The sequence below is a fragment of the Euprymna scolopes genome, chromosome 24, assembly GCF_053919585.1.
Source record: "Euprymna scolopes isolate OS-2025 chromosome 24, ASM5391958v1, whole genome shotgun sequence".
Lineage (NCBI taxonomy): Eukaryota > Metazoa > Mollusca > Cephalopoda > Sepiida > Sepiolidae > Euprymna > Euprymna scolopes.
This window is the reverse complement of record NC_136505.1, coordinates 1,261,735-1,276,611: the sequence shown is the minus strand read 5'-3', so window position 1 is coordinate 1,276,611 and position 14,877 is coordinate 1,261,735. Positions and strand designations below refer to the sequence as shown.

Genomic DNA, 14,877 nt, shown 5'->3' with positions numbered 1-14,877 from the left:
CGCAAGCCGGTGTTTTCTCGTAATTTTCTACTGTGAACGGTCAAGTCTGGTGTAAATGGGTGGCGGTGGAAGGAGGAATCTAATAGAGAAGAGCTTACTACTCCCATTGATCCTAAGCGATTTTTGCAGAGAACTCTCACCAGATGAAATATAGGAATCTACGATCAGTGACATTATGGAAAGCTAATATGCCTATAACACACCTCAGATATTGTGCTGCAGCCTGTGTGTAATAGATTTGCATGTAATGTCTCAATTTTTAATCTTATTAAGGTCAAACTAAGATGGGGAAAAAATGAGTTCATTTTATTCATATAGAGAAGAAGATAAAGGATGAGTCATAATTGCTAACAATTTACAGGGTTTACATTTGCCATAGATTAAACTATAAAAGGTGCAATGTTAAACGTGACTCATGAAATATGTGTCAAGACATTGTACTGGTTTTTGTGCATCAATTGTGATCGTGAACAGCTGTCGAATGTTCAGTACACATAAATGAATAAATACAATAAATGATTTTTCTTATATACTAATGTTAACATAATTTGACTTGGTGCGTGATATATATAAGTGAGAATGTGTGTGAGGACACTTCTCAACTTATATACTCAACCAATTTTTTATTTATAGACTTGAAATTTGGTATATAGGTTATTCAGACATGTGGAAAATTTTTTAATAGGTTTTCATCCAGAAAAAAGAGGCTGCTAAGGAGTCAAAATTGAAAAATTGATATGTAGGGGTCATCAGCTTTTTAGCTGTTTGTCAACTGTTTCATGAATGGGCATGCATGACTCGTTCACATGACAGATTGCTTATGTTAAGAATAAGTAGGTTTGAAAACACTATTTAAAAGCCGTGTCAAGCTGGCCTAATGGTTATCATACTTGACTCACAGTCTTTAGGTTTTGGCTTCTATCTCAGCTCGAGTATTTTATTTTTACATAAGTGAACTGTTTAAAAAAAACATTGGATCATTCCGTGTCAAATAATCCGTGTGGAAAAATCCAAAAACCCTTAATATCTCTATATGGTTTCAGTTTGGAGAAAATATGTCAGTTTTGGATTCCTTGAGTTCAAAAACTTACCTGAAGGCCATACGATCTTTCAGTCAGAAAATATTCAAAGAAATGACATCACAAAATTGTCACCCAGGTGTCACATTATGCGACTAATGCCAAAACAAAAAATGCTCTAAATCGGAAACCGCTTGGAGTTATGTGCTCAAATTTTCAGGATTTCTTAGTTCCTATATTGTCTATTTGCAGTGCAAACTACAGCCAGATCTGGGGATATGGGTTTGAAAATCCCATATTTCTGGATGATTTGACACGAAATGACCCTATTCACATGCACATGTCTCAGTTTCTTTGTTTCTGTTTTTTTTTTTTTTACTTAAGGAATTTAACATTATGCTTAAATCTATGGAATTTCTATTTTTTTTTTACACAGTGATCACCACTTATCAAGGCCCGGAAGCCACTCAGGGATAAGGGTTATTGCAAGTACATTACGTCAGTGAGGAGATTTGCTGAAATGTTTACTTAAGGGGGCGGTTCATTAGGAATTTGTTAACATTATTTATAATAAATAAGAATTCTGCATTAATTAAAATATGATATTCTGCACATGTTACGACCAGACAATACCAGGTGGTCTAAAAATTTGATCCCACCCTAAAATGTATAGTTTTCAGTTTTATTTATTTTGTACTTTATAAAAAAAATGTTTCCCCACTGTTTGGATTTTATTTTGTTTTGGGTTTGAAATTATTGTGAACAATTTCTTTTGAATATTGTATCGGAATTGATAAAAGATTTCTGTTGATAAAGAAAATCAAAATGTCTGACAGACCTGGAGCCTTGTTTGACCCCTTCATCACAACCTCAACTTTTGATCTTTTGAGCATTGGAATCATCACCACCATTAAAAAAATTGTCGAGTGTGAGATTTTGAACTGTGAAATATGGCATAAAATATTACAACTATCTACAAAAATGACATGATGCTTCTAACAACATCTGGCATCTCTGCTGAATCTCTGGCTGTACTTTTGCACTTGGTTACTAGACAAAGGAGTGTGAAAGCTAGGCAATACGCAGAGCCTACCTACTACTTAAAATAATTTAGGTTTGTGAACCAGATTATTAATGTTAGTCATCATTTCTATGAAGGTTGCCGTTGCTTCAAACACTGTATCTACATGCGAAGGTATTCTCTTTTTAAACTACTAAAACCGATAGTTTTACCTCCGCATAAATTTGAAATATTTTGTTTGTATAAAATATAAAAAAAAGTTCCGTTTGATTCAAAAATAAAAAGATATTAAAATTTATGTACCCTGAGTTGACTAAAAATAAAAAAATGAATTTTTTGTTTAATTTTCACGCTGGTAACTTCAAATTATAAGTATATTGTTTAGTCGGATTATGATAGAAAATATTAAACTGAAAAGGGAATGCTAAAATGTTTGATGTTTTTGTTATTTTTATATACATTTATTTTGGAATAAGTTTTTTTTTAAAATACAGTGTAAACAAGTTCTTATTGAGCCATCCCTATAATCAAATTCTACCCAATTTACACCATTAACGATTAGTACACTACCACCTTACATTCATGAACCCTTAACTTTGAGTGGCCTTCAGGAGGCAAGAAAAATACACACTTAAAGTCACTGAACTCCAATCTATGCCCCCCCCGCCAAACTTTCATAAAAAAACACTCGACTCACTCCAACTATTATATACGATTTCCCTGCTCTCTATCTGTGCCTAAATCTAAATGCAGATTCCATGAACAGAGCTTCTTTCCCAGAACTGCCCGCCTGTGGAGCACTGTTCCACTGGCCTGCTTCTCAGTTGAATACAGCATAGTAACCTTCAAATCTAATGTAAACTAGTTCTTGTTGAGCCGTCCCCATAAATAATCCAGTTCTACCCAATTTACATCATTAACAATTATTACACTACCATCTTACATTCATTAACCCTTATCCTCGAGTGGTTTCAGGCCTTGATAAGTGGTGACTCCCCAGTAAAAAAAAAAATCACAATTTCATGAACAAATATATATATATATATATATATATATATATATAACATTAGGACTATTGTGAATCCGAGAAAGCAAGTTGATACAGTGATTGCAGGTGATTAAATGACTATATAATTATCCAATGAATGATAAAACGTATAAAAATTAGAGAAGTTTTTTATATAGTTTTAAAGATTAAAAAACTTCCAAGACTATATATATATATATATATATATATATATATATATATATATATATAAAGTTTTGTGGTTAAATTTTAAATTCTGAGAAAAACAACAGATAGAGACATATACGAAACTTATATATTGCTCTATTCTTAAATATAAAGCTTTTCCTTTTTGGCTAGGATCACCTTGAAAGTATTACTTGAAGTAATATCTATCAGGATTTTTCATCTGAATTCTATCAGTATTTTATCTCGCTTATATATATATATATATATATATATATATATATATATATAATCTGATATTAATATTTTTTAACCCAAATTTTAATATATTAAAATTCTATTAATGTTCATATACCAATAAAATTAAAGTCAATATTAATTGACTCAACTAATTAACCATCATGATTATCGATTTTCATAATCAAGCATGCATATAATATTTTTGCAAAATCAAGACAACAATATTATGAAATGAGAACATCATATGGTGTTACAATTGTTTCATAACTATTTGAACAAATTTAAGCATTATATCATTTAAAAATATTCCAAAAATAGTTATTCTTCAGACATTAAAATACATTTGTTATACATATATGAATATAATCACACGTATGTGTGTGTGTATGTATGTATATATATATATGTGTGTGTGTGTGTGTGTGTATATAATATATATATATATTATACACCAAATTTCAAGATGTTTTGTCATTTTTTATATACTCTGTAGTTACATTGAGCTTCATAAATTAAAGAATTCATATAAATAAAAGGTGAAATATCTATAAAACTGAAATTGTCTGTCTGTGTGTGTACATTTCCCTACAAACTACTCTGTCAATTTTCAGTGTACAGACTCGAGATTTGACATAAGGGGTATTGAGATTTGGGAAAATCTGTTTAATGCTTTTGGCCAGAAATTTGACTGTCAAGGGGTCAAAGTTCAATGATAAATGTTAAAGGGTCAAAATAGGGTCAACATTTTTTTAAAATTTGGCCTCTGCAGTCTCTACCAAATTACTCAACCAATTCTTGGTTTAAACATTTGAAATTTTACATAAAGTGTATTCAGACATAGAGCAAGCTTTTTAATCGTTTTTGGTCAAAAATTTGGCTGTCAAGGGGTCAAAGTTTAAAAAAATTTGACCTTTGTGGTCTTTAACAAACTATCCAGTCAATTTTGGGGCTAAACATTTGAAATTTTACATAAAGGGTATTCAGACATGCAATAAACTTTTTAATCAGTTTTTTGGCTGGCAAGAGGTCAAAGTTGAAAGAGTTGACTTTTGTAGACTCTACCAAACTCCTCCGCCAATTTTGGGTCAAAACACTTGAAATTTTAAATGTAGATTACCTGGACATGAGTTAAACTTTTAATATATATATACATATGCACATAAAGTTATAAACAGTACATAGGTCTGAGCAAAGGCGGGCTGAACTGTTAGTAATTGAATAAAAAATATTTCCCTATATGCATAAATATATGTATACATATGTATGTACTTGAAGATTTCAAGGGAGAAAACTCTGTATGATAGTTCACAGTAACTTTGTTTTGTGCTTATTTAGAATTACACTAAAAAAAAGATACATACTCGTCACTGAATGAAAATGGCATATTCTAAAAATCACACACATTTATTAAGTAGGTCTTTTTTTGTTTGTTTTTATTAAAATAATCAATTTTATGATTTTTTTTCTTTTTTTTTTTTTTTTAATGATTAATAATTTTTAGTAACCATAACACGGTCCATAAATCTTGCTAGTTGAGTTGTCTGCCCTTAGAATTTTTAACCCCACTGCAGCTTTGTCATAAAGTTTGATTTTCTTATTTAAAAAAAGACTGTTTGATCAATTTACATGATCTTTTAGAATATGGGATCTTTGTTACGTGACTGGTACAAACACCATAAAGATTGTATTTTATTTTTTTATTGGTCCCCCAACAAAGGAGGGATTGGGCCTAGTAATTCACTCCCGTTCGTTTGTTCATACTTTTCTCAATAACTACGCCTTGGATTTTTTTTTTTTTAAATTTTGCACAAACATTAGTCATGGTGAAAGTAAATTTTTTCCAGAATGGATTTTCTGGGATAACTCTGGTTGTCCACTTAAGGGGCATTATAGGTGTAAAATTTCCCCCCAAATCATTCATCCATTCATTTATTTGCACTTTTTTCAGTGACCACACCTTTTTTGAAATTTTGCACAAACATTAGTCACGGTGAAAGTAAATTTTTCACTCATGGAGAAGGACCTTGCATGTTCAGCTTGTTCATGCATTAAGATATGAGAAAGATTCCAATATAGAAACTTCATTTTTTGTTTTTAAGTTTTTCTTTATCTTTTTATTTCTTTCTTTTTTTTTTTTCTATAGTTACTGTTTACACATCCAAAAAATTTGGATCTGACACTTCGGGTGATGGAAGCGAAGATAAGCCTTTTGAAAGCATTCTTCAGGTAAGTGCACGCTTTTCTCTAGAAAATATACTAACAAGTCACTAGACAGAGTAAATAGAGACATGTAATTAGTCTTTAATTACATGTCTCTATTTACTGCTAATTTGCTAGGAAGCTGATATTCGTATTGTGTTAAATTGATAAAGAAAAGTGATCCCCCACCTAAAATATTGAATTAAAAAAAAAAAATTCCTTCAAGCAGTTTACATGTAAGTGTTTCAAAGAAGTTGAATGGAGGGGAGGGGGGAATAGAACGAGTGTGACCATAAAAAATTATTTTAACTTTAATTCAATATTTTAAGAAATGATAATCTATCAATCTGCATGTTTTGGAATATATTTTTTATTGCTATTTACAAAGTTTTTCAAAACAACATGCCATGTATTTGTTTGCATTGTTTAGAAGCATGAGAACCCTCTCCTTCCCCTTAACATATGGTAACCCACCTCTAAAACCTCAAGCTAAAGTATTTTACAACTATTTTTTCATAGTTAAATGATTCTTTTTTTATTCCATTGTGGGCAACGCCGGGATAAGGGCCCTGCTAGTATTAAATTCTTTTGACACAAAATGTCACAAATGAGTAGGTAAACCAAAATTAGCTGTTTTTGACTAATTTTCTGACTGTGTTTCTTTGGAAAGTTAATTAATGCAAACATAGATCCATTCTTTTTTAATTTATAGTTTTTTTTTTTTTTTTTTTTTTTTTTTTTTTACAAAGGCATCACCACATTATCAAGGCCCAGAGGCCACTCAAGGATAAGGGTTAAAGAGTGTACAGTAGAAATTGGTCAATATAGTAATCATTAGTAATGAAAATTTGGTAAATTTAATAACTTATATGGAACGGCTCATCAAGAACTTATTTACTTTAGACTTGAACACAACCATATTGTAGTCAGCCGGAAAGCAGGAAAACGGAAGACAATTCCACAGGCGTGCAGTTCTAAGAAAGAAGCTTTGTTCATGGAATCTACGTTTAGGTTTAGGCACAGATAAAGAGTGGGGGAAATTATTGATAGTGTTTACAGCTAGACGAGTGTTTCTTGTGAAAGTTTGGCGAGGGGGGGGACCATAGATTGAAGCTCAGTTGAACACTTTCCATGAAAATAACGATACATCAGAGACAAACTCGCAACATCTCTTCTGTGAGATAGAGGTTGCAAGGAGGAGAAAAGGACATCTCCTATGAGGCTACGAAGTCTATTTTGAACTCTATCAAGGCAGGACAAGTCCTTTCTAGCAGCTCCTGCCCAGATGTGGCAACAGTATTCCATCCTTGGACGTACCTGGCTCTTATATAGGTAGAGAATAGCATCAGCAGTGAGATATCTACTGGATCGATAGAAAGATCCCACCATTTTTCCAGCGGCCTTGGCAACAGATTTGATATACGTGTTCCATTTAAGATCAGGAGTAATGGTCAAGCCCAGAAGCTTGTCAAAACTTGAGGCCTCCTGAAGACGAGAGCCATTCATTTCAATTGATGACAAATGTGAATTAGAATGTTGATGATGTAAAGAGAGAAGCTTGGTTTTAGATGCATTAAAAGTAACCAGCCACTCCTTTCCCCATTGTACTACGTGCTCAAAATCAGAGGAGAGAGAATTGGAGAGAACTTGGTCGTTTACTGTCTTAGATGTGGTACCATAAATGGTAGTGTCGTCAGCATAAATGTCTACAAATGATGTAAGGATATGATTTGGAAGATCATTAATGTAGATCAGGAAAAGAGTTGGGCCCAGGATGGATCCCTGAGGGACACCGGCATTAATACTGTGAGCTTCTGATTTTTGCCCCTCAACTACTACTCTTATGAACCTATCAGAAAGAAATGATTTAATAATTGAGAAGACTTTTCCAGCTATACCATAGCTAGCGATCTTATGAAGTAAACCTTTATGCCATACCCTATCAAAGGCTTTAGATATGTCAAGAGCAATTGCCCTAGAAAGATTGCCACCGTCGAGAGATTTGCTAATCCTATGCGATATAACTGTAAGGACATCTGCTGTAGATCTAGCAGAACGGAAACCATATTGAGTGTCACTAAGAAGGTTATTTTTGTTGAGATGTTTGATTACTTCTGTATTTAACACAGATTCTAGCAACTTACTCATGATGCACAGGAGACTTATTGGCCTATACTGAGAGGGGGATGAGCGATCACCTGAATTCTTAAATACAGGGCATACTGATGAGATTTTCCAGGGAAATGGGAAACTATTCTCCTTAAGACAACGTTTAAACAGTTTTGTAAGTATGGGCGCTAATTCAGGTTGAAGTTTTTTGAGTACTATAATTGGAATACCATCAGGGCCAGTTGCTTTACTCGAATCAAGGTTTTTGATTAGCTTGGCAACATCACGTACAGATATACGTATATCACATAACGTGTTTTCTGATACAGGAGGAAATATTGGGGGTTGGCGGTCTTGGTCGCAAAGGGTAGAATTAGCTGCAAAGTTCTTGACAAAGAGTTTGGCTTTGTCTGATGCTGACGAGATTACCTCAGGTCCATTGATAATAGTTGGGATGGAGCACACGCTTCTGTTCAGGATTCTGTTTGCTATTTGCCAAAACTGGTGGGAACCAAGCCGCTGCTCAGCTACTTTGGACTTAACAGATTGAGCATACAACTCTCTTGCGTTCCTTATTACTTTCTTACAATGGTTGCTGGCAGTCCTGAAAACGGCTTTAGTTTCCATACATCTATTACGTTTGAAGCAGTGGAAAAAGTGATTTCTGTGCGCAATGGCAGCAGCACATTCTGGAGGGAACCATGGCTGGCTGTTAGGTTTTTGCTGAAACTTTTTAGAGGGTATGAAATGGTCAATACCTACAATTAACCATTCAGTTAGGTCTAATACTATAGAGGACACATCCTTTTTAAACATGGAATGCAGAGGTAGATCAGATATAAATGTACGGAAGCTATCCCAGTCAGCCTTAGTGTATCGATATACTGTACGATGAAGAGGTACGTCTGGGGACTTATTACATTTCATTTTTATCTTAATTGATACAACAGAGTGGTCGGAAGATCCAAGAGGCGACAGAACAGAAACTGAACATAGTTCAGGGCAAGTTGTGAGAAAAAGGTCTAGTAGGCTCGCATACTGGCCGTCATTATCGGGCACACGGGTAGGTTCCTGAACAATCTGAGTGAGGTCATAGGCAATGGAGAAATCATGACAGAACCTCCCCTCATCATCGGTCTTGTTTGAGTGGGTCAACCATTCGACGTTGTGAACATTGAAGTCTCCACATACGTGAATGTTAGCTGAAGGATAAGTAGAAAGGACTTGGTCAATTTTCTCAGATATGCTTTGAAAGATAGTAACTCCGCTGTTGTGGGGGCGATAGAGAGTAAATATAAATGCAGTAGTGTGAGCTAAAACAACCCAGAAGCACATATAGAGTAAGTTAGGATCTTCCCTGGAGATGTCCCTCCCACATGGAAAGCTATCTTTAATATAGGCACATATTCCATGCCCATGGCGATCTTGGGGGTCAGATTTAGAAGTTAAGTTAGAGTATCCTGAAATTGCAAACTCATCTAGGGAAATAGCCTGTCCAATGCCAGTTTCACTTAAAAATAAAAGGTCTGGTTTAGTCTCCTGTAATTGGGTTTCAACCTCTGGAAGGTTAGAACAAAGACCCCTGATGTTGGAGAAGGAGACATGGTAGTAGGGGTCTACGTTGGAAGTTGGAGAACCGGGTTTAATCGTGTATTTTTTCTTGAAACTTGTCATGATGAAATTTTGGAATTTGTGGACTAGGTCGACAGATTTACTTAGAGTTTCTTGCATAACAAAATATTTTATATTTCAACATATGTAAAGATAAAAACTTTTTAGATAAGCAACAACATGTTTTTTTCTAGATCAGGGGCTCCTCTTAGAAATTTTATCTTTGCTCCAAGAGTACAAATGAATCATAATACAAATAGTCCAGTCAAAATATGGGTTGACCCTAAGCAAATTCCAATGTTTTATTGCTATTTACAAAGTTTATAAAAACAGCATACACACCAGTTCATATTGTCTCTCTCCAATTAACAGACAGTGATCCCTTCCCACCTCTAAAACCTAAAGTATTTTATGGATAAATGTAAAGATAAAAACCTTTTTAGGTAAGCAACAATAGGGTTCTTTTCTAGATCAGAGGATCTTCTGAGAAATGATTTTTATCAAATTTAAGAAAAAAGGGGCAACAAAAAAGCCTACAGAAAGAAGGCAGTTTTCGCTAAGTAGGGCAATTATGGAATAAATATTGATTGAAAATATATTTTAGGACCATTCTTACAGGAATATAGTTTTTAATAGGACTAAATCCCGCCCCCCTCTAATATTTTAAAATATTTACTGTTTTAAAGCAAATAAAATCGATTTTTCTAAGTGTTCAACAGGAAGATTCTCAAGTTCAACAAAATATATGTGGAGGTCGGAGGTTACATCAACTGAAATATTGTGAAAAATCAAAATCAAAATGAGAACTGCAGTCCAAGTAATTCAAATAATTCTGTCTAAATAGATAAAGTGTAAGTTAATAAATGCAAACGTAAAGCCATTTTTTTTTTTTTTTTTTTATAGTTTCTTGCATAACAAAGTACTCATATTTCATCATATGTAAAGATAAAAAACTTATTAGATAAGCAACAAAATGGTTCTTTTCTAGATCTGGGGTGCCTCTTAGAAATGAATTTTATCTTTGCTTGAAGAGAGAAAATGAATCCTAATACATATTTGTTGATTTGTGTCACAATGCTCTCTCTCTCTCTATCTATCTATCTATCTATATATATATATATATATATATATATATATATATATAGCCACTGTCAAATCAACTCTATTGAACCTTTTGATGTAACAAATGTTTGTATCGTTTATGTATTTATTCTCCAGTGAGCAGATTGCTGTGCCAGGACATAACAACAGTCCATAAACACCCTCACGACAAACCAAGTAACTCTCCCTGGGTCCACAACATATTCTTTTACTGACCTTTACTCCTGAACTCGTACATTAAATCTGTTGACAAGGTCACTGGAAAAATGGTGGGATTATTCTACCACTCCAGTAGATATCTCATTGCTGATGCAATTCTCCATCTGTATAAGAGCCAAGTACGTCCAAGGATGGAGTACTGTTGCCACATCTGGGCTGGAGCTGCTAGAAATCCTTTATCCTGCCTTGACAGACTTCGAAATAGACATTGTAGCCAAGTGGGGGATGCTCTTTTCTCTTCCCTAAAACCTCCTTCCCACAGAAGAGACGTTGTGAGCCTTTCTTTGTTTTATCGTTATTTTCATGGCAAGTGCTCATCTGAGCTCCAATCTATGGTCCTCCCCTTGTCAAACCTTCACAAAAAAAACTTGTGTAGCTGAAACCACTATCAATAACTTTGTCCACTCTATCTGTGCCTAAACCTAAACGTAGATTCCATGAACGAAGCTTCATTCTTAGAGTTGCGCACATGTGGAAGTTTCGTCCGTTTCCCTGCTTTCCAGCTGACTATGATATGATCATCTTCAAGTGCAATGTGAACAATTCTTGATGAGCCGTCCCCTAAATTAATCCAATTTATCAAATTTCCACTACTAATGATTAATATGATGTCCCATTGACTACTGTACACTCATTAATCTTATTCTCGAGTGGTCCCTAGGCTTTAATAAGTGGTGACTCCTTTGTAAAAAATAAATAAATAAAAATAAAAAAGATGCCACCATGCTGTATAAGAGACATGAGGGGGAGTGACCTTCAGTCAGAAGTGGAATGATTCATAAATGGGTGGTAACATTTAATCTAAGTTTCTTTCTTTTAACTGCAAAAAATCTTTTCAACACTGATAGCCATCACAAATAACACCCTACCAGTAAGATATAATCTTCGTAAGTGAGAAGGAACGGCAGAGTGTGTCGGTTACATGAACCATGTAAGTTGTCCAAAATGGTGTTTTTATAAGTTTTTAAAAGTGAGCATCATAACTTTGTAAACTTGTTAGTTGTAATACGAAACAATATTGTAATGGATGCCTTTTGAAAGGCAATAAATAACCAACTAAAAAATACTTGATGTTTGGAATTTGAAGAATTATTATACTACACTATATATATTGGACTCTTTCCGTCAATTTCGACGTATGAGGTTCTAACAACTTGTTTAAATTCATTTATGCTTCAGCCTCAGATGACATTGAAGTCCTGCAAGAGACTTACAAACAAGTCCACACATAGTACAAGTGTGTGGATTCAGTGATGCGGTCGATGCTATGGCTGCTGACCATTTAGTTCTTTCTCTTTTTTCATGCAGATGATTCAAACTGTCAGAATGAAAACAGACCTCCTCCTTACAACTGCTGTGTGCGATACCAATTGAAGACGAATTGCTCTTTAATTTGTCTTTATACCACAGTAATAGTCACGCCACATTCCTTTTCCTTCCGTCCAACTGACTGTGCATTAGAATGTTTGGTATCCTGTCATCAGACATTCTCAGGACATGACCAGTAGGTGTATCAGAATTTTTGTAGGAATTTTTGGCACCCCTAACACGAAACTACGAATAAAATATAAAAAACTCGTAATTTCTCTGTTAAAAGTGGGTTGTTTATTTTCTTTATGGATTATACTTCCAAAATAAACTAATAAAGTTGTTTTAAAAGTAATAGAAATATTATTTTTTTATTTTTTAAAAAACAGTAATGAAATTAATTGAATTTTACAAGCTCAGTATTTTTCAATTTTTAAACTTTAAAAATCTATCAAAATTTTTCTATTGATTCAATTTTTACGATATTTTCAGTGTCAATGTGAAATTTTATGCTCTTTCCAATAAACCAAATATAATATTTTAGACAAACGTTTTTTTTTTTTAAATTCACGCCCTCCCCCCATTTTCAAGTGTCTATTAAAAAGTAAATAATTAATTTACTCACCAAAGTTTTATATATCACAAATTGAAGATAAAAGATCAATAAATAATATATTCAAATTTAAAAAAAAAAAGTAGTGTTTTTTAGAAATTTACCTGTAAAGTCCGAAGTTTAAAACCATTTTTTAAAAAAAACATGTTGTTTGTTTTGTTTTTTTTTGTTTTTTTTTAATGAAACCTTGGTCCTTGCTCCTTTTTAATTGAAAAAAAAAAGTAGGGCTTGAATTACATTTTTCGAGGAGTTATAAGCTTGGAAAGACTGGGTGGAATTATTCGATATTTTTCATGAAATTTCTGACACAACTACATGACTAGTCCACCACAGTTGGCACTGAATAAGGAATGACTCAATCTAGAAATCTTGCACTTTGTGAAAAGCTTAGCGTTGGATACTTTCTCTCAAAGGGTAATGCCACAGATTGAGTGCAGACAGTTTTATAAAATACATCCAGTTCGTAAATATAATGTCTGTATGGAGTTCTAGACTCAGAGCCGTACATGAGGATAGAAATAACAACAGCTCAATAGTCAATGTTTTTTGTGTCCAGTTAAATACCTCGTTCGTTCCACAAATGTTGACGACGCTTTCCAAAAGCGCAATTAGCAACCTGTTCATAATTTCATCATCTCGGGACCCACTGTGATGATTAACTTTAGAGTTCAGAAAACGACTTGACATAGTTTAGTGTTTTACCATCCACCTTCAATTGTCTTTTGGGAAATCTATGTTCTAGTGCGTTCTGTTTTACACCTCCGACTTGCTTTGAAGTTGGGCAGGGTTGATGCACTACTTCTGCTTTTTTTCCACTGATTGTAAGTCCAAATGCTTTACATGCTACCGCAAAGTAATCAAGGAGGAACTTTGCATCTTCAAACGATGTTGCTACAAGAGCAACATCGTCAGCAAAGAGGAAATCACAAATTATTTCGGTACAAAGACAAGTCCTGGCTTTGAACCATTGCTGGTTGAATAGCTCACCAGGCAGCCAGAATTGAAACTTGACATCAGTGTCAATATCATTAAATGCATATCTCAACATAATGGAAAAGTATATCATGCCATTAGACACAATAATAGCCTTCATTCCCCCATGAAATGAGATAATCACATTGAGCATATTTCCTGGTATGCCAACCTTTTTTTTTCTTTTTAACATGGGGGTCACCACTTATGAAGGCCCGGAGGCCACTCAGAGATAAGGGTTATTGCGTGTACAGTAATCAATGAGATAGTATTGTAGTAATCATTAGTATTGAAGATTTGATAGACTGTATTACTTAAGGGGGCGGTTTGTCAGGAATTTGTTTATGTTGGATTTGAAGACATCCAAGTTGTAGTCAGGTGGGAAACAGGCAAACGAAAGAGAGTTCCACAATCGTGCACTTCTGAGAAAGAAGCTCTGCTCATGGAATCTACGTTTGAATTTAGGCACAGATAAAGAGTGGGGAAAGTTATTGAGTTTCAGCCAGACGGGTGTTTCTCGTGAAAGATTGGCGAGGGGGGACGAGAGATTGGAGCTCAGACAAGCACTTGTCATGGAAATAACGATAAAACAAAGACAGGCTCGTAACGTCTCTTCTGTGGGAGAGAGGCTGCAGGGAAGAGAAAAGGGCATCCCCCACTAAACCACGAAGTCTATTTTGTACTCTGTCAAGGCAGAATAGGCTGTTTTTAGCAGCTCCTGCCCAGATGTGGCAGCAGTACTGCATCCTTGGACGTACTTGGCTTTTATACAGATAGAGAATTGCATCAGTAGTGAGATATCTTCTGGAGCGGTAGAATGAGCCCACCATTTTCCCAACAGACCTGATGTACGTGTTCCATTTCAGATCAGGAGTAAAGATCAAACCCAGAAGCTTGTCAACCTTCTTTAGAACCTTTCAAAGACCATCACCGTTCAGTGTCAAAGGTTTTCATCAAGTCGAAAAACACCATATAAAGTTCCTGATGTTTCTCTCAAATTTTCGGAGTGAAAATATATCAATGGTTCCACAACCCAAGTAAAAACAACACTGTGACTCAGAGTAGATTTTATTCACAAGATGCCTAATGATTCTATTTAGGATGAGTTTAGCCAGGGTTTTGTCAGCAATGCAAAGGAGTGATATCCCCCAATGATTATCACAAATATTCTTTACTTTATTCTTGTACAGGTGCTTAAATCTTTATAATCTTGTGAGACATGCCCTGCCTTCCATATCTTTACAAAAAGAGCATGGAGCTTTTTAATCATCAT

At 34.4% G+C, this 14,877-nt stretch overlaps 1 protein-coding gene across 1 annotated transcript in view; it reads left to right on the top strand.

Annotated features, from left to right (window-relative positions):
* LOC145246567 (asparagine--tRNA ligase, cytoplasmic-like) overlaps positions 1-14,877 on the top strand; it is a 76,099-nt gene that overhangs the window by 25,421 nt on the left and 35,801 nt on the right. Inside the window, exon 2 of the mRNA XM_080108170.1 lies at positions 5,616-5,698. Coding sequence (XP_079964296.1) covers positions 5,616-5,698 — 83 coding nt within the window. The remainder of the gene's footprint in view (positions 1-5,615; positions 5,699-14,877) is intronic.